The sequence below is a fragment of the Pleurodeles waltl genome, chromosome 2_1, assembly GCF_031143425.1.
Source record: "Pleurodeles waltl isolate 20211129_DDA chromosome 2_1, aPleWal1.hap1.20221129, whole genome shotgun sequence".
NCBI classification, from domain to species: domain Eukaryota; kingdom Metazoa; phylum Chordata; class Amphibia; order Caudata; family Salamandridae; genus Pleurodeles; species Pleurodeles waltl.
Window position 1 is genome coordinate 165,555,877 of NC_090438.1, and position 20,763 is coordinate 165,576,639.

The 20,763-nt window shown below is 47.3% G+C and overlaps 1 protein-coding gene across 2 annotated transcripts in view; it reads left to right on the forward strand.

Annotated features, from left to right (window-relative positions):
- The window catches only part of THOC2 (THO complex subunit 2), a 900,323-nt gene that overhangs the window by 322,528 nt on the left and 557,032 nt on the right, over positions 1-20,763 (forward strand). For both annotated transcript variants that reach the window (XM_069211944.1, XM_069211952.1), the window contains exon 17: positions 9,893-9,986. In XM_069211944.1, the coding sequence (XP_069068045.1) occupies positions 9,893-9,986 (94 nt within the window). The remainder of the gene's footprint in view (positions 1-9,892; positions 9,987-20,763) is intronic.

A 20,763-nucleotide genomic window follows, 5' to 3' on the forward strand; every position in this document is an offset into this window, starting at 1 on the left:
CATTGAAAGCATTTCTTCCCTCTCTCAAACGGAAGGTAGTGCAGATGTTCATTGACAACACCCACTGCTATGTGGTACTGCAACAGGCAGAGAGGGGTGGAGTTGTGGACCCTTTTTCAAGATCCTCTATGCCCCTGGACATGGCTGGAACAGCAGGACATATCCCTGGTGGTTCAACATCTGGCAGTCTCTCTGAACGCTGAGCAGACAAATAGCTGATAATGCATAGTAGATCACACATGGCACCTCCAATGGAAGTGTTGCAAGGTATCTTTCAGCAGTGGAGAGAGCATTGGTTAGATCTGTTTGCCTCTGTAGAGAATGCGCAATGTCAGCAGTTTTGCGTGCTGGGGCTTTGAAGGCGGCAATCGCTCTGCAGTGCTTTTAGTCTCAAGTGGACCTCAGGCCTCCTGAATGCCTTTTCACTGATACCACTTCTGTCCAGAGTTTTCAAGAAGATCAAGAGCGACTGTGCCCAAGTCCTACTTGAGACTCTAGACTGGGCATGGAGAGTCGGTATCATAAACTACTTAGCATGGCCATAGACTCTCAGATCAGACTGCTCTTCGGGAATACCTCTGTATCAGCAGCAGGAAAGTGTTCTCCACCCGAACCTGTCCAACCTCCGCCTTCTTGGGTGGAGATTGAGCATTGACAGTTGATAGCTTCTGACTTTCCGTCAAAGTTTTTAACATCATTTTGGCAGCCAGGCATCTCTCCACAAAAACATTGTACACATGGTGCACAGACAAGTCTGTTGACACCTTCTCTGCCCCTCTCTTTAAGGTCCTGTTGTTTATCCTTTCTCTGGCCCAGCAGGGTTCTGCTATGGGCACTCTAAAAGGTTATTTATCTGCTGTCTTTGTGTTTTAAGGGTGCCTGGTCAACCTTATTTAAGTATCCTATTGTTATTGGGTTCCTTAAAGGTCTTACTTATGTTTCCTCCATCCCCATTCCTTATGACCCAATGGGATTGAAATTTGATTCTGACATTCCTGATGTGTACTCCTTTTGTGAGACGCTGCAATTGTCCTCTCAGGCTCCTCACATTAAAAATAGCCTTCTTTTGGTGATTACATCTGCCCACAGAGTGAGTGAGTTGCAGGCATTGTCCTCTAAGCCGTCCTACCTTTCCATCTATGCTGACAAAATGGTGATTTGCTCTAGTGCTTCCTTTTTGCCAATAATGATCACACCCTTTCGTGTAGGGCAGTCCATCATCTTGTCTAATTTTTACGCACCCCAATATTCTTCTAAGGAAGAGGTGAGACTTCAATGCCTGGATCCAAAAAGAGCGTTGGTGTTCTACCTTGACCGTACAAAAGAGTGTCGGGTGGATGAACAATCTTAGTGGGTGCGAAGAAAGATCAGGCAGTACAGAAGTGGACCATCCTGATGGGTTGTTCTCTGCATTAAAATCTGTATGCACTGCCGAGAAGCAACCACCTGAAGGTTTGTGCACTCATTCTACTAGAGCGACAACTGCGACCTCTGCATTAGCATGCTAAGTTCCAGTATGTCAGGTGGTAACGTAAGCATCCTTGTACAAGTTCAGCAAACATTACTACCTGGAAAGTCAGGTTCGGTCCTGCAGGACTTCTTAGTATGATCTTGGTTCACAGGCCCACCTCTGGGGATGGTATTGCTTGGGTATCTATTTTAAGGTAAGGAATCTGCAACTAAATGTCTCTATCAGATGGAAAAGTTACTTAACTTCAGTAATGCCTTGTCTTGTAGAAACAATATCTAGTTGCAAATTCCTTACCTAACACCCCCGTGCCCCCCAAATCCTCCCTGCTAGGGACCGTGACTCCCCTTTCAGGGCCTTAGTTTTGACACGCCAGTGGTCAATGTTCTTCATGGCTCCGCACTTCTGGTGTGGAAAGTCGTGAAAAGAAACTGAAGTCAGCACATCGGATGGTGCCTATATAGGACCTGCAACAACATATCCGATGCGGATGATGACCGATGTGGAGTGGGTCCCTAATCCTATTGGGGGAATCCTCCATCTGCAAGATGGAGGATTTCTAAAAGTTAGTCACCTCAGCTCAGGGCACCTTAGGGGTTGTCCTGACTGGTGGGTGTCTCCTCTTTGTTTTTCTCATTATCTCCTCCAGCCTTGCCGCCAAAAGTGGGGGCAGTGGCCATAGGGGCGGGCATATCCACTAGCTGGGACGCCCTGGGGTGCTGTAAGAAAAGGCATGAGCCTTTGAGGCTCAGCGCCAGTTGTTAAAGTTCCTGCAGAGGGAGATGAGACGCACCTCCACCCAGTGCAGGCTTTGTTCCTGCACACAGTGACAAAGGCACTCTCCCCATGTGGCCAGCAACTCGTCTGGTTGTGGCAGGCTGGCAGAAACTGGTCAGCCTAACACTAGAAGTCGGATTGGTATTTAGGGGGCATCTCTAAGATGCCCTCTTGGTGCATCTTACAATAAATTGCACACTGGCATCAGTGTGCATTTATTGTGCAGAGAAGTTTGATACCAAACTTCCCAGATTTCAGTGTAGCCATTATGGAACTGTGGAGTTTGTGTTTGACAAACTCCCAGACCATATGCCCTTATGGCTACCCTGCACTTACAATGTCCTTAAGGTTTTGCTTAGACACTGTAGTGGCATAGTGCTCATGCACCTATGCCCTCACCTGTGGTATAGTGCACCCTGCCTTAGGGCTGTAAGGCCTGCTAGAGGGGTGACTTGCCTATGCCACAGGCAGTGTGAGGTTGGCATGGCACTCTGAGGGGAGTGCCATGTCGACTGTCATTTACTCCCCCACCAGCACACACAAGCTGTGAGGCAGTGTGCATGTGCTGAGTGAGGGGTCCCAAGGGTGGCATATCAATGTGCTATCAGTGTGCTTAGACTGTTTTCACTGGGATCCTGTTAACCAGGACCCCAGTGATTGTGCGCTCTCTCTCTACATTTGGTTGTCTAGCATCTTTGTGCATTCCACAGTTGGCATCCTGATGCCCCCTTATAAGTCCCTAGTATGTGGTACTTAGGTACCCAGGGCATTGGGATAACAGGGCCCCGACTTCCTAGACACTGCCTTCGTTCACTAATAGGGGTTGCTTGGACCTGGTATAAAGGTGCCAACACCATAGCTGTCCACCATACACCAGGCTAGCGTCCTACATGTTTCACTAAAATCTCCACCGCCACCACAAAACCTTGACCCACCAACCATTCCCCCCGAACACACACCACCTGTCAGGGACCGATTACAAGGGTTTCTTCTAGCCTGGTTGAGCATTACCTCCAAACAGTGGGTGATGGATATTATCAAACATGGTTATTGGCTGGAGCTCACTTTCAATCCTCCAAACATTACACCTCACAAACACAAACTCTTAGCACTACATCTACACTTACTCAAAGTAGTAGTTCAAGCACTTCTCACCAAAGGAGCCATAGAACCTGTACCATTACACCAGCATGGCTTAGGAGTCTATTACTGAAAATGAGAGGTCACGGAGACCAATCTTGTATCTCAGACCTCTAAACCAATACATTCTCTCAGAGAATTCACATGGTCACTCTTCAAGATGTTATCTCGTTTTTGCAACAAGGCGACTTCATAGCTGCACTTGACCTCGAAGATGCCTAGTTCCACATTCCTATTCTCCTGGCACATTGCTGATACCTAGAAAACTGTCTTTTCAGAAGTGCAACTCATCAAAGTGCCTCCAACACTCTCTGGCCCCCATTAACAACCTTAATCAGCTAGGCTTTACCATCAGTGTAGTCCTATTCCACCTCTACCCCTTTCAAATATAACCATACCTGGGAGCCTTCCTTGACTCAGAACGGGGGATAGCTTACCCCAATGCTGCCCGATTTCAATCCTTCCAGACACTCTTTCCCCAGTTCCAGCCTTATCAGCAAATAACAGTGAGGGCAGTCATGTGCCTACTCGAGATGATGGCTTCATGCATAACCATACTACCTCATGCCAGACTGAACATGCGTCTGTTGCAAAAGTACACCAATGCATTCAAGCGGAGGGCCAATGGAAGATTTAGTTTTGATCAGCTGTCAAGCTTGTCAGCCTCTGCAGTGGTCTCCTCAAAGGATGGCCTTTCCTAGACTCAGTTGCGCGAAGAACCTTAAGGGATGCCTCCCTAATGGGTTGGGGAGTACATTCTCAATAGCTACCTGTCACAGGATGCTAGATTCCTAGCCAGAGGCATCTCCATATTAATCACCTGGAATTGCTAGCTGATCACCTAGCACTCAGAGCTTCCCTTCCTCACCTCACTGCCAAGTTAGTCCTGTTCCAGACAGGCAACATGATTGCCATGTATTATCTTCAAAAGCAGGGGGCACCAGGTCTCTTCTTTCTCATCTAGCCCAGACCACTTGGAGGTTGGCCCTCTAGTACTACATTCACCTGTTAGTGGAGTACTTTTTGGGAGTGGACAGCTTTGCAGATCTTGTCAGCATGAGGCGACACAAGTAGTAACACCACTCACAAGTCATCTGCCCATACTTCAGGCATTGGGGTCACCCAGGCATTGACCTTTTTGTCACATTGTAGAGACAGTGTTAAAGAAGCACCCAGGCCCACTACTCGTGCCCGTTGCACTGCTAAGTGTGAACGTTTTGTTCACTTTTGTCATTCCAGATCCTGTAAGAGCTAAGGTTCAACACATTGCTGTAGGAGGCTGGCTCAGTTTATGGTGTATATCTTTCGTGTGGCACCCTATACTGAATCTAGATAGCAAAAGGTCGCAAGGGGTAGCTTTGGTGAGCAGCTAAAGCTTATCCAGGAGGAATTTAAAGCAATTGCAATACCACAATAGTCAATCAGTAACTGTTAACAAGAAAGAGCTGCACCAGGTGTTGCAAAAATAAAGTATTCTTTATTACAGCACTAAGGCTATACTAACATTGGTATAGCTCCACTTGGAGAGTGATACACACAAACATACACTTAACAAGCAGGAAAAGCATGCATATATATATATATATATATATATATATATATATATATATATATATATATATATATATATATTCGCCCAACTAGGGTAAGTGTTAGAATCCCAGGGGTCGGGGGAGTAGGAAGTCACCAGAGTTAAGTACTAGAAATCCCACAGGCATCCAAGTGCACAGAGTGGTTATTGAGCCGGGTGTCCCATAGGCTAACACAGGGCCATCACAGTTGGATTTTTATGGATTCAGGACCCTTCCCAGTGGTCCCTGAGGAAACCAGTTGGCACAAAGAAAGTTGAATAGTGCTGCCATCCGTTGACACCCAGAAGACCGGAGTGCATAGAGGTGAAGTGGTGTTGGAAACCCTTGTTGGAGTCAGTGGAAGCTTTGGTTGTTCAGCTGCTGTTGCAACCTGTGGACCAGGCCAGTGAAACCAGAAGGTGTATTCCAGACGTGGAGAACCTGAAAAAGAAGGGGACAGTGTCCAAACCACTCGAAGATGTCCGAGTGGTGCAGGTAGGCAATGCCCACCCTCTTGGAGGTGAAGTTCCTGCCGGACGGTAAAGGGAGAAGTCCAGCTGCAGAGTCCAGGGGATGCAGGAGGTCCTTGGAGTCGCCCACGAGCTGTCTCATGTCATTGGCCGGATTGCAGGAGTGTCCGTGTCCAACAGGACCACCAATAAGCCTTGGCTAATGCAAATAGTTGTTGCAAGGAAGATTGTAGATTTTTGAGGACCTGCAAGGTCCTAGTGACTCGACCCTTTGAAGAGAATAAGGGCAGACCGTCAGCAGGGAGGAAAGCCATCTGGAGATGCAGGAGCCCCCACGAGTGACCCACTGGTAGCAGGAATAGGTTGTTGCAGGGAGGCCTCAGCAGCACAACAAAACAGTAGTCCCAAGTCGCAGGAGTTGCAGAGTGATACCTGATTTTAGAGTTCCAGAGTGCGGGAGGTTGGGGCTTCTTGGAGCCTGAAGATGTTCTGGAGAAAGAGCCAACAAACGTTGGCAAGAACAAAAATTTTGGTGCACACGGGTTCCATTTGAGTGGCTGCAGCAATGGCCCACCATCTACCAAGTTGGTCAGAAGACAAGTTGGACCCGGAGAGCACCACAGAGCCACCACCTGTGAGCATAGCCTTTTCGTTGTCCTTCGGACAGCAGGTTCCACCAGCCGGTCGTTGTCTTGAGCTGCCTTCGGATGCCAGGGAGTGATTCCTTCTTGCTACTTGGATACAAACTGAGTACTTGTGACCCTGGAGGATGAAAAGCCATGGATGAAGCGAAAATCTTGCAGAAGCTGGAGAAACAGTGTTGCAGTGGGAGCCCAACTGGATAGTCTTGTTTCAGTTGAAAAAGCAAATCAGCCGTTCCGAGGGCAGGAGCAGAGCAGAAGATGAGCTCCTTGTAGAGTCGTGCTCGATGAATCTGAGGACTCACCCTCAGGGGAGTCCTTAAGTAACCCTAAAAGGGGGTTGGTCACTCTCTGAGGTGACCCACCTATCAGAGGGGGTCAGGGATGTCATTTACTTGGCCTCACCAGCCAGATGCTCCCAGGGGCCTCTGCCCATCTTGTTTCCAAGATGGCAGAATCAACCGGCCACCTGGCAGAGCTCTGTGCGCCTCTCTAGGGGTGGAGCTGGAGGTGGGATGGTCACTCCCCTGTCCTTTTTATGGTTTCGAGCCAGAGTTGGAACCGGGGTTTCTGAACTGGTGCAAACTGGATTATGCAAAGAGAGCACCAAATGTGCCCTTCAAAGCAGTCTGGTGGGCCACGCAGACCAGCCAAGAGACCCCTTTTGCAAAGGTCACACCTTTGTTTTGCAGAATTTTTTTTTGTTCTGCCTTCTCCTGCTTGCATTAGGCTTGTCACCCGGAAGGCTGAAAAGTTTCTGGAGTCGGCAGCAGCATGGGCTGGCAGCCAGACCTGCTAAGGCTGCATAGGCAGAACTGGGAATCCTCGAAGGAACCCCCAGAGTACATCGGTTCATGCAACTAGCATTGGAATCAGTGTAGTTGCATGATTCCCACATGTTTGAAACCAAATATGCCTAGGTTCGGAGAAGCCATTATGTAGTTGGACGACTCATGTTGACCAGTGTCAACTGCCTACATTAAGATGACTTAATTGCATTTACAAAGCCAAGGGAATGGAGTGCGGGGTTTGTAGGGGCACCCTTCTCATGCAGGAATACCCTCACACTTACGGACATGTACCCTGCCCTTGGGATGAAGGGCCTAACAGAGGGCTAACTTGTTCAAGTGTAGTGACCACGATATAAGGCAAGCCTGAATTGAAAGGTGCATGCACCATTTCATGCAGGCTGCAATGGCAGACCTGTGAACACAGTTTACATGGGTTCCCATGGGTGGCATAATACATGTTCAGCCCATGGGAGACACCTGGTGTACCAATGCCCTGGGCACCTAGGTACCATATACTAGGGACTTACATGGGTGCACCAGTATGCCAATATTGGGGTGCAAAAGTGAACCAGCAACCAAATTTAGAGGAGAGAGCACAGACACTGGGGTCCAGATCAGCAGGCTCCCAGTGTACTACAGTCTAAACACACTGACACCAGGCAAAGGTGAGGGTAGCGATCAGAAAGATACTACTTTCCTACAATTGCCTGTTACTTATTTCATTTACACACCTCTGGTTTAGCTTTTATATCTATAAGGCTACCTCTAGCGGCAGTTACCACATATCTACAAAACAGACAATATACTTCCCTATTAATTATCCCAGTCATCAAAGCCTTCCTGAAAGGTCTTGAGCCATTTCTCCTAGAATGCCACTGGCTTCCACTTGGAATCTCAGTATTGTATTAAGAAGATTCATGGGCCATCCAATTTATCCCCTCCTCTGTTGCTCCCCCCCCCCCCCCCCCCCCCAAAAAAAAAACCCCTCCAGTTTTTTTCCTGGAAGGTATCACTTCACTAAGATGTGTCAGTGAGCTTTAGGAATTAACAGTAGTCCTCAAACTTTTTAATGCTGTGCCTCCCTAGTGGGGAAACAAAATCAGTGGCCCCGTCCAAATTTTTCACAATTATTCTATTAAATTGGCATTGTTTAAATATGTCTGGACTTATTCAAGCATAAACTTCTGCTACAGTTTTAAAAATACATGATGCCAAATATACTAATCTGGTCAGGCAGGCCCTACTAACGTGTAAAAGTATCCACTGTGTGATTATTAGAGGTTGGGGTTTTGAAGAGTATTTGGAATCACTTCCCTTTTGACATACTCCCAGCTTGGATATAAAAGACAAAACATGTTAGTGATTGCCCTTTGCACAGTGGTTTACTGCTGCTAATTTTTTCAGCTTAAAACAAAGCCCTGTTATCTGTATAATCCTCCTTTTGGCCAGAGCCTAAACCCCCCTCTTAGTATCATTCGAGGCAGCCCTTGAGGGGAGAGTATGCCTCCCAGTTTGAAGACACCCCCGCCTGCTTTAGAGGAACCCTTCTTCAAGGTACATAGAGATAGGGTGGCTCTGCGTACCACTCCTACATTTCTTCCTTTGATGGTGTCCGAATTACTTCTTAATCAGTCTATTGAAATGCCATTCTTTTTTACCCAACCTGACTCATTTGCGGAAAGGGCTCTATGTACCTTAGACTTAAAACAAGCCTTCATGTATTAAATTTATAGAAGCAAATAACTTAGGAATACACAACTTTGTTGACTTTTCAAAACCCCAGAAAGGAAGGGTCATTTCTTAATCAGGCATTTCACATTGGATTGTTAACTGTATCCAAAAATGCCATGCCAAAGCTAAAAAAAAAATTCACCTATCCCTCCTAGAACTCACTCCACTCGTAAAAACAAACAAAAGGAGCTTCAGTGGTTTTCTAGGAAATATACCTATAGCTGACATACGTAGAGTAGCTACATGATATACACTGCATGCAAAACATTACTGTGTAGATGTGCTGGACTGTGAACAAGCCAATGCTGGTCAGGTGGTTCTACATACATTATTTCAAACAGCTGTAACCTCCACAGGTTAGCCTCCTCTTGGAGTTGAGGACTGCTTTACAGTCTGTGCTTAGCATTTGTATCTACAGCCATACATACCTTAAAAGGAAAATGTTGCTTACCCATTAAGCATCTGTTCGTGGCATGTAGTGCTGTAGACAGATTCACATGCACCCATCCTCCTCCTCCCCGGACACCTGTGCTGGTTACAGATAATCTTATTACACCCTTTTCAGCATGGACATCTCACTATACTACACTCTGGTCTTCATTTCATCCTCACCCATCTTGCGGAAAAGCAATTTAACAGTGGAGCTGATGATCATGTGCATTACCAGCAAGAGGAGTAGTCACGATACACGTGATTCGAAGACTTCCGACGAAGAAAAACAGCTTGCACAGATCTGAGCCCAACACTAGACGGGGGTATTATGCTAACAATGTCAATCTACAGCAATACATGCCACAAACAGATACTTAATTGGTAAGTAACATTTTCTTTTTTGTTGAACTGCTGCTGCAGATTGCTTAAGTATCCCACTTCCCCTCTTACGGGGAGATTTGATCTATTTTTATCTTTTTACTTTATCCTTAAATTCTGTTGCGAGGGTAAGGGTAGAAAATTACTGGTACTGCTATCATCAGCAAAGGTGCTTGATATTTGGCTGTTGCGTAACCTTAGGAAGTGTTAAAACGGGGATAGTACCATCGGTCATCGATGAGTCATCATGATAGGAATATATTATCCCGATACAGTCTGATCCTTAGTGAAGAAATTCATGTTATGGGAGCTGCAGGAGCTGTGATATCAATTTGAATGAGCATTACCTAAGGTAAGCATTTTTCTTGGTTATGATTTTCTCCTATGGTAATTGCTTAGAGCCATTAGCACACAGTGTTCAGTTCCTTTTACTTGTTTGATTTTGGTTTTCTTTTTTCTTTTAGTTCATTGTTTTCTTGTTTGCCTTTTTCAGATTTTATCACAAATTCAAAAGTATGACAATTTAATCACACCAGTAGTAGATTCCTTAAAGTACCTGACATCGCTAAACTATGACGTTTTGGCTTGTATCCTTTTTAACATTAAATATGTTAATTTGTTAAATTATTCGTCACCAAGATATATATTTAGATCTATGTTTAGATGTTAATACTTTGAATTTCTCATCTGCTTATTTTTATTAGTAGCAGTTTAACATTTTTCTCATTTACACAAATAGTTTTTTTTTTTCAACATAAAGGCTTAAGTGTGCTTTAGCGGTGTGTTAGTTATTCTGGTGAACAGAAAAATCTGAAGAGAGAAGGGGGTTTTGGATAACCTCCCTTGAGAATTTGGATGCTCTGATGTTGGTGTCAATTTTATCATAGTTCAGCCCACCAGAGATATTGCCTCTTAACCAAACTCCACTAATATCATTGTGTGTGTGTGTGTGTATGTATATGTATATATATATATATATATCTATCTCTATATATATCTATAGAGAGAGAGATATAAAATGTGTTCGATGGCATGTGTAGCTGCAGAAACACATGCTATGCATATCTCTTCTGACATCTAGTGTTGGGTTCGGAGTGTTACAAGTTGTTTTTCTTCAAAGAAGTCTTTTCGGAGTCACGGGATCGAATGACTCCTCCTCTCGGTTACAGTGCGCCTGGGCATCAACTCCATAGTTAGATTGTTTTTTCTTTCCGCTGTTGGGTTTGGACGTGTTTCCTCTCGCTCCGAGATTTCAAATCAGAAAACCTTAGAAAACCTAGTTATTCGTCGGTATTGTTTCAATCGCGTTTCCATCTAGCATCGAACCGGGCACGTGTGCCTGACTCGGGCCTACCGCGTGGAAATCCTGATGGATCAGACTCCATTTCCACTCTGCCCTCGGTGCCGCGTAAAGTACCCATATACAGACCAACACCTGGTTTGTAATTGGTGCCTTTCTCCGGACCATCGAGAGGAAGACTGCGAAGCCTGTCGATCGTTTCGATTGAAGAAGACCTTAAGAGATCGCAGGGCCCGAAGACTAGAAATGGCGTCAAAGAGCACCAAACATCTCGACGTCATGGAGGGAGAGCAGGCGTAGACAGCAGTCTCCATCCGAGACACCAACTCTAACAAGAATCGGAAGATGATAGACCCATCACGGCCGGCCAGCATGTGAGTACGTCTGCCCCTACGTAAAGCAGAGGCACATTTAGAAAGCCACAATTTAGAGGGGGTTTCGTATGCAAACACCAGAGCCTTCCACCTCGCAAACCAGGCCCACCTATCAGGGACAATACCAGAGAGGAGGGTTTCGAGGCTCATAGAAGGGTGGACAATTCCCAAGAGCAAGGGGAAAATTCCAAAGCCCTAAAACAAGTCAAACCAAACGGTGACTTCAATGTCACAAAACCCCAACACTTAACACCAGTGGGGGGGGGAGACTTACTGCATACTACAAAAACTGGACACACAACTACGAACGCATGGGTCCTAGCCATTATCCAACATGGTTATAGCATAGAATTCATACTTTTCCCACCAGATGTGCCCCCCAAGAGCACACAATATGTCCAAACAACACTTAGACCTGTTACAACTAGAAGTCCAAGCATTGTTACAAAAACAAGCAATAGTTAGTCCCCAACCATCAGAAAGGAACAGGTGTCTACTCACTATATTTCCTAATTCCAAAGAAAGACAAAACGTTAAGACCCATATTAGACCTCAGAGCGCTGAATCTCTTCATCAAATCGTATCACTTCCACATGGTAACACTTCAAGATGTGGTTCCCTTGCTCAAAAAAGAGTACTATACGTCAACGGTAGATCTCAAGGATGCCTACTTTCACATACCCATACATCCTTCGCACAGAAAATACTTAAGGTTTGTAATGCACGGCATGCACTATCAATTCAAGGTGTTACCGTTCGGGATAACAACAGCCCCAAGGGTATTCACAAAATGCCTTGCAGTAGTAGCCGCTCTCATAAGGAGACAGCACATGGACGTATTCCCATACTTAGACGACTGGTTAATAAAAAGCAGCACTGCACAACAGTGTCTTCTTCACACGCAATACGTTATAAAAACTCTACACAAACTAGGGTTTTCTATAAATTACCAAAAATCACATCTGCAGCCATCCCAAATACAACAATACTTGGGAGCAACACTCAACACACAAAAAGCGATTGCCGCACCAAGTCCACAAAGGGTACAAGCGTTCCAGAATATCACATCAAACATACAGCCAAATCAACACTACCAAGTAAGGTTTGTAATGAAACTTCTAGGCATGATGTCTTCATGCATAGCCATTGTCCCAAACGCAAGATTACACATGCGGCCCTTGCAACAGTGCCTAGCAAAACAATGGACACAAGCACAGGGTCAACTCCAAGATCTAGTGTTGGTAGACCGCCAGACACACTTCTCGCTTCAGTGGTGGAACCCTATAAATTTAAACCAAGGGCGGCCATTCCAAGACCCAGTGCCTCAAGACGTTATCACAACAGATGCTTCCATGATAGGGTGGGGAGCACACCTCAACCAGCACAGCATTCAGGGACAATGGGACAATCAACAAAAACAGCTGCACATAAATCAGTTAGAACTGTGGGCAGTGTTTCTAGCATTAAAAGCATTTCAACCACTGATAGCCCACAAACACATTATTATCAAAACCGACAACATGACGACAATGTATTACCTCAACAAACAAGGAAGGACACACTCGTCACAACTGTGTCTCTTAGCACAGAAAATTTGGCATCGGGCAGTTTACAATCACATTCGCCTAATAGCACAATACATCCCAGGCATCCAGAACCAATTAGCCGACAATTTGTCGAGATCACCAACAAACACACGAATGGGATATTCATCCCCAGATCCTACAAGATTACTTACTACGCTGGGGAACACAAAAAATAGACCTATTCGCAACAAAAGAAAACGCAAAATGCCAACTTTGCGTCCAGATACCCACACCCTCAGTCCAAGGGCAATGTGTTATGGATCAGCTGGTCAGGGATATTTGCTTACGCTTTTCCCCCACTCATTTCTTATCTGGTAAACAAACTAAGTCAAAACAAACTCAAACTAATACTTATCTAGTATACTCACAACTCCTACCTCACCCTCTGCGGGGAAAACAATCTAAGATGGAGTCGACGCACATGCGCAATGGAGCCGAAAGGGAGGAGTCCCTCGGTCTCGTGACTCGAAAAGACTTCTTCGAAGAAAAACAACTTGTAACACTCCGAGCCCAACACTAGATGGCACACACACACACACACCTCTTTTTCTCGTTCTCTTTCTCTCACTTCTGGGGTAGGTTCTTTATAATCACGTGCAGAGGCAGTGCATGGTTAGAAACTCCAGAATAACACTAAAGTCCTTTCACAGAAAGTTTGAAATATGTGGAAACTCTTACCAGCAAAGCCTAGTGATGCGTCTAGTGAAACACATGAACTAGATGGTCTTTATGTTTCAATGTTTACTATATGGCGTAGCCTACAGGGAGTTTGACACATCTTCTAGAATCCTAGGGTACCCTCCTATTTATCCCATATTTACGTTTGATTTAGTCGTTGCACAAGCGCAAAATATCTTGCAGTCTCTTTTAATATTGTTGCTGTTTCTTCTAAGTAGATGGATGCAGAAGGTGAAACCCTGTTTCTAGAGGCTGCTTTTGCCTGCAGATTCTTCACCTTAGAATATCCCCTAGGAGCTTGAATGGATATGTAGAATTTTCACTTCTCAGTGGCTCATTGTTGCTTTGTGCTGACTTTGTATCACCTCAGAATTTACATATCAGAGCTTAACATAAATGCTACCCCAGTGCACTGACGTCAGTTTCTTTCTTTCCATGACTTTTGGCGGGACTCTGAAGCGCCGCTTCAGACTTGGTGAGTTTACAGATGACATCAAAACTTTTTTTCACAGTGTGTTAGGCAACAATGTCATCACAGAAAACTGCAAGATTCAATTTGTGCAGCAACTACAGAAAGCACATCACAGTCAAGGGCTCACAGGCAGTATCCCTTTGGTGCTTGGGCTCAGTACATGACTTGGTCCTCACGCATAGTAATTGCGGTCTTCCCGTAGAACCCTCTCAAAGTTGCAGACCAAACACCCAAACCCAGAGAGCCCTATTGTCCGAGCATTAATCAGTAAGGTGAACTCTAACCTGTTTCTTACCAGTTCTCTGGAAAGAGAATTGACCCCCTTTAGCAAGCATATGCTTTCCGTTGCCAGCCTGACTCTTCTATCCATAAATATGGCGCCTCTCTCTCTGCTGGGTTAATATACTCAAGATGTTGTGAACATGTCCAGTGTGATCTTCTTGTTGAACCTTATGGTCTTCTGGCTCAGACTATACATGGTGGGCAGGACAGGATCCAGCAAAGTATATTATCGGCTGCAGGCTGGCTACCATGAATTGCCTTGACAGAGTGATTGGTAACAGTTGTTGGAAAGTACCCTCTTTTTGGCTTGGTTACACCCACTTTTTGCCTGCTGTCATTGTGTTTTGACTGTGTTCACTGGGATCCTGCTAACCAGGACCACAGTGAATGTGCTCTCTCCCTCTAAATGTGGCTGTTCCTGACTTAGGACACCCCACCCCATTGGCATACTGGTGCCCTCATGTAAGTCCCTAGTACATGGTACCTAGGTTCCCGGGGCATTAGGGCACCAGGGGTTCCCCATGGGCTGCAACATGTATTATGCCACCCATGGGAGCCCATGCAAAATGTCTGCAGGCCTGCCAAAACAGCCTGCGTGACAAGGTGCATGCACCTTCCTTTTCACTACACGTCACTGCACCAGGTCCCTGTAAGTCAACCCTGTGGCAGGCCCTTCTAGCCCAGAGGGCAGGGTTCAAATACCTGTATGTGACGAGCACCCCTACATGAGCAGAGGTGTTGATACGAACTCCATCTCTATTTTCCTGGACTTCGTGAGTGTGGGGGACACCATTTTACCTGTGTACTGGACACAGGTCACCACCTGTGTCCAGCTACATAATGGTAACTCCAGACTAACCTGGGCATGTTTGGTGTCAAACATGTGAGAAACATACCCCAATTCTGTTTCCAGTATTGGTTGTATGATTCCATGCACTCTGTGGGCTCCTTCGAGGACCCCCAGCATTGCTACCTCCAGTCTTAAAGGGTTTTCTGGGCGCCCAGCTGCTGCCACCCCTCAGACAGGTTTCTGCCCTCCTGCTGCTAGATCTGATCAAGCCCAGGAAGTCAGAACAAAGGATTTCCTTTGGGAGAGGGCGGTAACACCCTTGGTTTGCTTTGAAGGGCACATTTGGTGCCCTCCATGCATAGACCAGTCCACACCGGTTCAGGGACCCCCAGTCCCTGCTCTGGGATGAAACTGGAAAATGGAAAGGGAAGTGACCACTCCCCTGTCCATCGCCACCCCAGGGGTGGTGCCCAGAGCTCCCCCTGAAGGTCCCTGGGTTCTGCCATCTTGTTTCCAAGGTTGGCAGGGAACTCTGGGAGCATTTGAGTGGCAAGGCAGGTGACGTCAGAGCCCTCTCCTGATAGGTGCTTACTTGGTTAGGTGACCAATCCCCCTTTCAGGACTATTTAGGGTCTCTTTCTTGGGTCGGTCCTCAGATTCAGCTTGCAAGATTCCCGGAGGTCTCCTCTGCAATCTCTGCTTCCCCTTCTGGTCTCCGGAACTGCGACTGGAACCTCCAGGACCCGACAAGCTGCTTCCAAGAAGAAAGGACTTCAGCAACATTGTTTCCAGGGCTCCTGCCAGCTTTGCAACATTTCCCTCGCCGTGCATCCTCAGAAGACCACAGCCCTTCAGCCTGCACAAGAAAAAGAAGGAATCTCTGTTGGAGTGATGTAGTCACTACCCTGCAACTGCAGGCATTTCAACAGCAACTGGCTGCGTCGATCCCCCTCGCCTGCTGAGCTGCTTGCATCCTGCATTACATGTCGTGGTCCAGAGTAGTCCTCTTGGTCCTCTCTGCCAGCTATCTAACTTTGGTGGAGGTAAGCCCTTGCCTTCCCACGCAGGAGAGTACCCCTGTGCACCATGTCTCTTGCAACTGCCAAGGCTTGTTTGCGTTTTCTCCAAGGGATCTTCAGGCCACGTGTAGCTCCAGGCCAGGGCACCCCATCCTGCAAAGCACAGCCTTCTGCGTGGGTCTCCTGTGGTGTGGGATCCTCTTTTGTAGTGCTGCGTGGCCGCCTTCTGCGACTCCTGTGTCCCTGTCCTGTGGGACTCCTGTGGGTGCTGCCTCTGCGCCTGTGGAGACTCTGTGACGCTAAGGACCCCTGTGACTCCTATCCTGGTTTGAGCCGTCCTGAGCCTTGCTGGTCCCAGGCAGCGCCTCTTTTTGACTAACCACGAGTTTGCCTTTGCCAAGGCTTGTTGGTAGAATTCCCGCACTGACACTTTTCTTCCAGTGTGGGGCTTCATCTGCATCCATCCGGAACTCTTCTCCTGCTCCAGGGCTGCAGTGCTGACCTATTCTTCATCACCGTCGACCAACTCCTGCAACTACAGCTGGGTGGGTAGTAGCTCCTACTCCTCCTGGACTCCACTGTGACTCTTGGACTTGGTCCTCTCTCCACAGGTCTTCTTTCTTCAGGAATCCACCGCTGGGTTTCTTGCAGGCTTGTCTGGGTGTCTTCTTTTTCTTCTTTTCCTCGTTTTGGATGGTTTGAGGAAAATCCAGTGTTTTACTCCTGCATTCTTCGTCGCAGGAGGATGCTGTTACTTAACTACGTTTTCTCTTTATTTCGCAGGCAGTGGGATCTCGCTGGTCAGTAGTCGAGTGCTTTGCATGACATCGTCCGTGTTACATGGCTTCTTGCACTTTTGCTGATACGTTTCATTGCAAGCGAACTTCTGTTTGCTTTTGTGTGTCTCCATTACTCTTCATGGTGGTCGTGGGCTTGCTTATGTGAAACTGTTTCACTTTTCAGTTTGTGACAATAAAAGTCCAGTTAGGAGTTTAAAATGTGAATAGCTCTAACTCGAGCAAATGGGAGACCCATTGCATTGCAAATGCTTGTTTAGTGTATGGTTTGTGCTCCCCATAGGGTCACTATTGGGTATTACTATTTGCACTGTTTTCTAACCTTTTCCTTGCCTATTTCTGTTTGCTAGTGTATATATATTTAGTGTATTACTTACCTCCTAAGGGTGGGTCACCTGTCTAGTATTTTGTGGTCATTTGTTCCAAAAATAAAGTACCTTTATTTTTGTACAATGGAGTGTTTTGTCTCATGTGTGTAAGTGCTGTGTGACTACAGTGGTATTACATGAGCTTTGCATGTCTCTTGGATAAGCCTTGGCTGCTCATCCAAAGCTACCTCTAGAGAGCCTGGATTCTAGAAACTACCTAAACTTCGCTAAGAGGGGATACCTGGACCTGGTATAAGGTGTAAGTACCATTGGTACCCACCACACACCAGGCCAGCCTCCTACATCCATCTTTACCTTCCCACGCAGGTCAGTGTAGGAAGTTGGCTCTGTATGCACTATGTCAAAGTAAGGAATAGTATGCACAGAGTCCAAGGGTTCCCCTTAGAGGTAACATAGTGGCAAAAAGAGATAATACTAATGCTCTATTTTGTGGTAGTGTGGTCGAGCAGTAGGCTTATCAAAGGAGTAGTGTTAAGTATTTGTTGTACATACACACAGGCAATAAATGAGGAACACACACTCAGAGACAATTCCAGGCCAATAGGTTTTTGTATAGAAAAATATCTTTTCTTAGTTTATTTTAAGAACCCCAGGTTCAAATTCTACATGTAATATCTCATTTGAAAGGTATTGCAGGTAAGTACTTTAGGAACTTTGAATAATCACAATAGCATATATACTTTTTACATAAAACACATATAGCTATTTTAAAAGTGGACACAGTGCAATTTTCAACAGTTCCTGGGGGAGGTAAGTTATTGTTAGTTCTTGCAGGTAAGTAAACCACCTACGGGGTTCAAATTGGGGTCCAAGGTAGCCCACTGTTGGGGGTTCAGAACAACCCCAAAGTTACCACACCAGCAGCTCAGGGCCGGTCAGGTGCAGAGTTCAAAGTGGTGCCCAAAACACATAGGCTTCAATGGAGAAGGGGGTGCCCCGGTTCCAGTCTGCCAGTAGGTAAGTACCCGCGTCTTCGGAGGGCAGACCAGGGGGGTTTTGTAGGGCACTGGGGGGGACACAAGTCAGCACAGAAAGTACACCCTCAGCAGCACGGGGGCGGCCGGGTGCAGTGTGCAAACACGCGTCGGGTTTTCAATAGGTTTCAATGAGAGACCAAGGGGTCTCTTCAGCGATGCAGGCAAGGGGGGGGGGGGGGGCTCCTCGGGGTAGCCACCACCTGGGCAAGGGAGAGGGCCTCCTGGGGGTCACTCCTGCACTGGAGTTCCGATCCTTCAGGTCCTGGGGGCTGCGGGTGCAGGGTCTTTTCCAGGCGTCGGGATTTTGGATTCAGACAGTCGCGGTCAGGGGGAGCCTCAGGATTCCCTCTGCAGGCGTCGCTGTGGGGGCTCAGGGGGGGCAACTTTGGTTACTCAGTCTTGGAGTCGCCGGAGGGTCCTCCCTGTAGCGTTTTCTCCACCAGTCGAGTCGGGGTCGCCGGGTGCAGTGTTGCAAGTCTCACGCTTCTGGTGGGGATTGCAGGGGTCTTTAAAGCTGCTCCTCTGGAAACAAAGTTGCAGTCTTTGTTGAACAGGGCCGCTGTTCCCGGGAGTTTCTTGGTCCTTTTAGAGCAGGGCAGTCCTCTGAGGATTCAGAGGTCGCTGATCCTGGGGAAAGCGTCGTTGGAGCAGTTTTCTTCCGAAGGGGGGAGACAGGCCGGTAGGGCTGGGACCAAAGCAGTTGGTGTCTCCGTCTTCTCTGCAGGGTTTTTCAGCTCAGCAGTCCTCTTCTTCTTAAGTTGCAGGAATCTGAGTTCCTAGGTTCAGGGAGCCCCTAAATACAGAATTTAGGGGTGTGTTTAGGTCGGGGAGGGCAGTAGCCAATGGCTACTAGCCCTGAGGGTGGCTACGCCCTCTTTGTGCCTCCTCCCAAGGGGAGGGGGTCACATTCCTATCCCTATTGGGGGGATCCTCCATCTGCAAGCTGGAGGATTCCTAAAAGTCCTAGTCACTTCAGCTCAGGTTGCCTTAGGGGCTGTCCTGACTGGTCAGTGGTGACTCCTTGTTTTTCTCATTATCTCCTCCGGCCTTGCTGCCAAAAGTGGGGCCATGGCCGGAGGGGGCGGGCAACTCCACTAGCTGGAATGCCCTGTGGTGCTGGAACAAAGGGGGTGAGCCTTTGAGGCTCACCGCCAGGTGTTACAGCTCCTGTCTGGGGGAGGTGATAGCATCTCCACCCAGTGCAGGCTTTGTTACAGGCCACAGAGTGACAAAGGCACTCTCCCCATGTGGCCAGCAACATGTCTCGAGTGTGGCAGGCTGCTAAAACCAGTCAGCCTACACAGGTAGTTGGTTAAGGTTTCAGGGGGCACCTCTAAGGTGCCCTCTGGGGGTGTATGTTACAATAAAATGTACACTGGCATCAGTGTGCATTTATTGTGCTGAGAAGTTTGATACCAAACTTCCCAGTTTTCAGTGTAGCCATTATGGTGCTGTGGTGTTCGTGTTTGACAGACTCCCAGACCATATACTCTTATGGCTACCCTGCACTTACAATGTCTAAGGTTTGGCTTAGACACTGTAGGGGCACAGTGCTCATGCACTGGTGCCCTCACCTATGGTATAGTGCACCCTGCCTTAGGGCTGTAAGGCCTGCTAGAGGGGTGACTTATCTATACTGCATAGGCAGTGTGAGGTTGGCATGGCACCCTGAGGGGAGTGCCATGTCGACTTACTCGTTTTGTCCTCACCAGCACACACAAGCTGGCAAGCAGTGTGTCTGTGCTGAGTGAGGGGTCCCCAGGGTGGCATAAGATATGCTGCAGCCCTTAGAGACCTTCCCTGGCATCATGGCCCTTGGTACCAGGGGTACCAGTTACAAGGGACTTACCTGGATGCCAGGGTGTGTCAATTGTGAAAACAAAAGTACAGGTTAGGGAAAAAACACTGGTGCTGGGGCCTGGTTAGCAGGCCTCAGCACACTTTCAATTCAAAACATAGCATCAGCAAAGGCAAAAAGTCAGGGGGTAACCATGCCAAGGAGGCATTTCCTTACAGTCAGTACCTGCACCATGTCACTTGCAGCTAGCATGGCTTGTTGGCCTCTCCTCCAAGGGACCTTCTGACTCCGTGTAGCCTCAGCTGCCAGCACTCTTCTCTGCGACTTACAGCCCTCTGCGTGCTTCTCCTGTGGCGTGGGACCCTTCTCCAGTTATGCTGCGTGGGCTCCTCTGCGACTCCTGGTTCCTCTTCCAGTGGGTCTCCTGTGGGGGCGGCCTTTTTTTCTGAGGACTCTCTACCTTGCCGAGGGACTTCCTAGGAATCCCCCTGTTGGTTGAGTCATCTTGGACCTTGCTGGTCCCAAGCAGGTCCACTTTCTCTCTACTGCGACTCTTGCCTGTGCCAAGGCTTGTTGGTGGCTTTTCCATGCCACTGACCAACTGCAATCTTCCATCTGGCGAGAGATGTCGACTGCATCCTCCAGGAACGCTACTCCGGCTGCATTGCTGACCATCTTTGTCCTACAGTCAACCAACTCCTGCAGCCACAGACGGGTGGGTAGTGACTCCTGCCAACATTGGACACTCCTGCGACTTCAGGACTTGGTCCCCTTCTTCCACAGGTCTTCCTCTTCAGGAATCCACCACTGGTTTCTTGCAGTCTTGTCTGGGTGTTGCATTATCTCCTTTTTAGTCCTTTTGGGTGGCTTGGGAAAAATTCAGTAACTTAATCCTTTCTTCC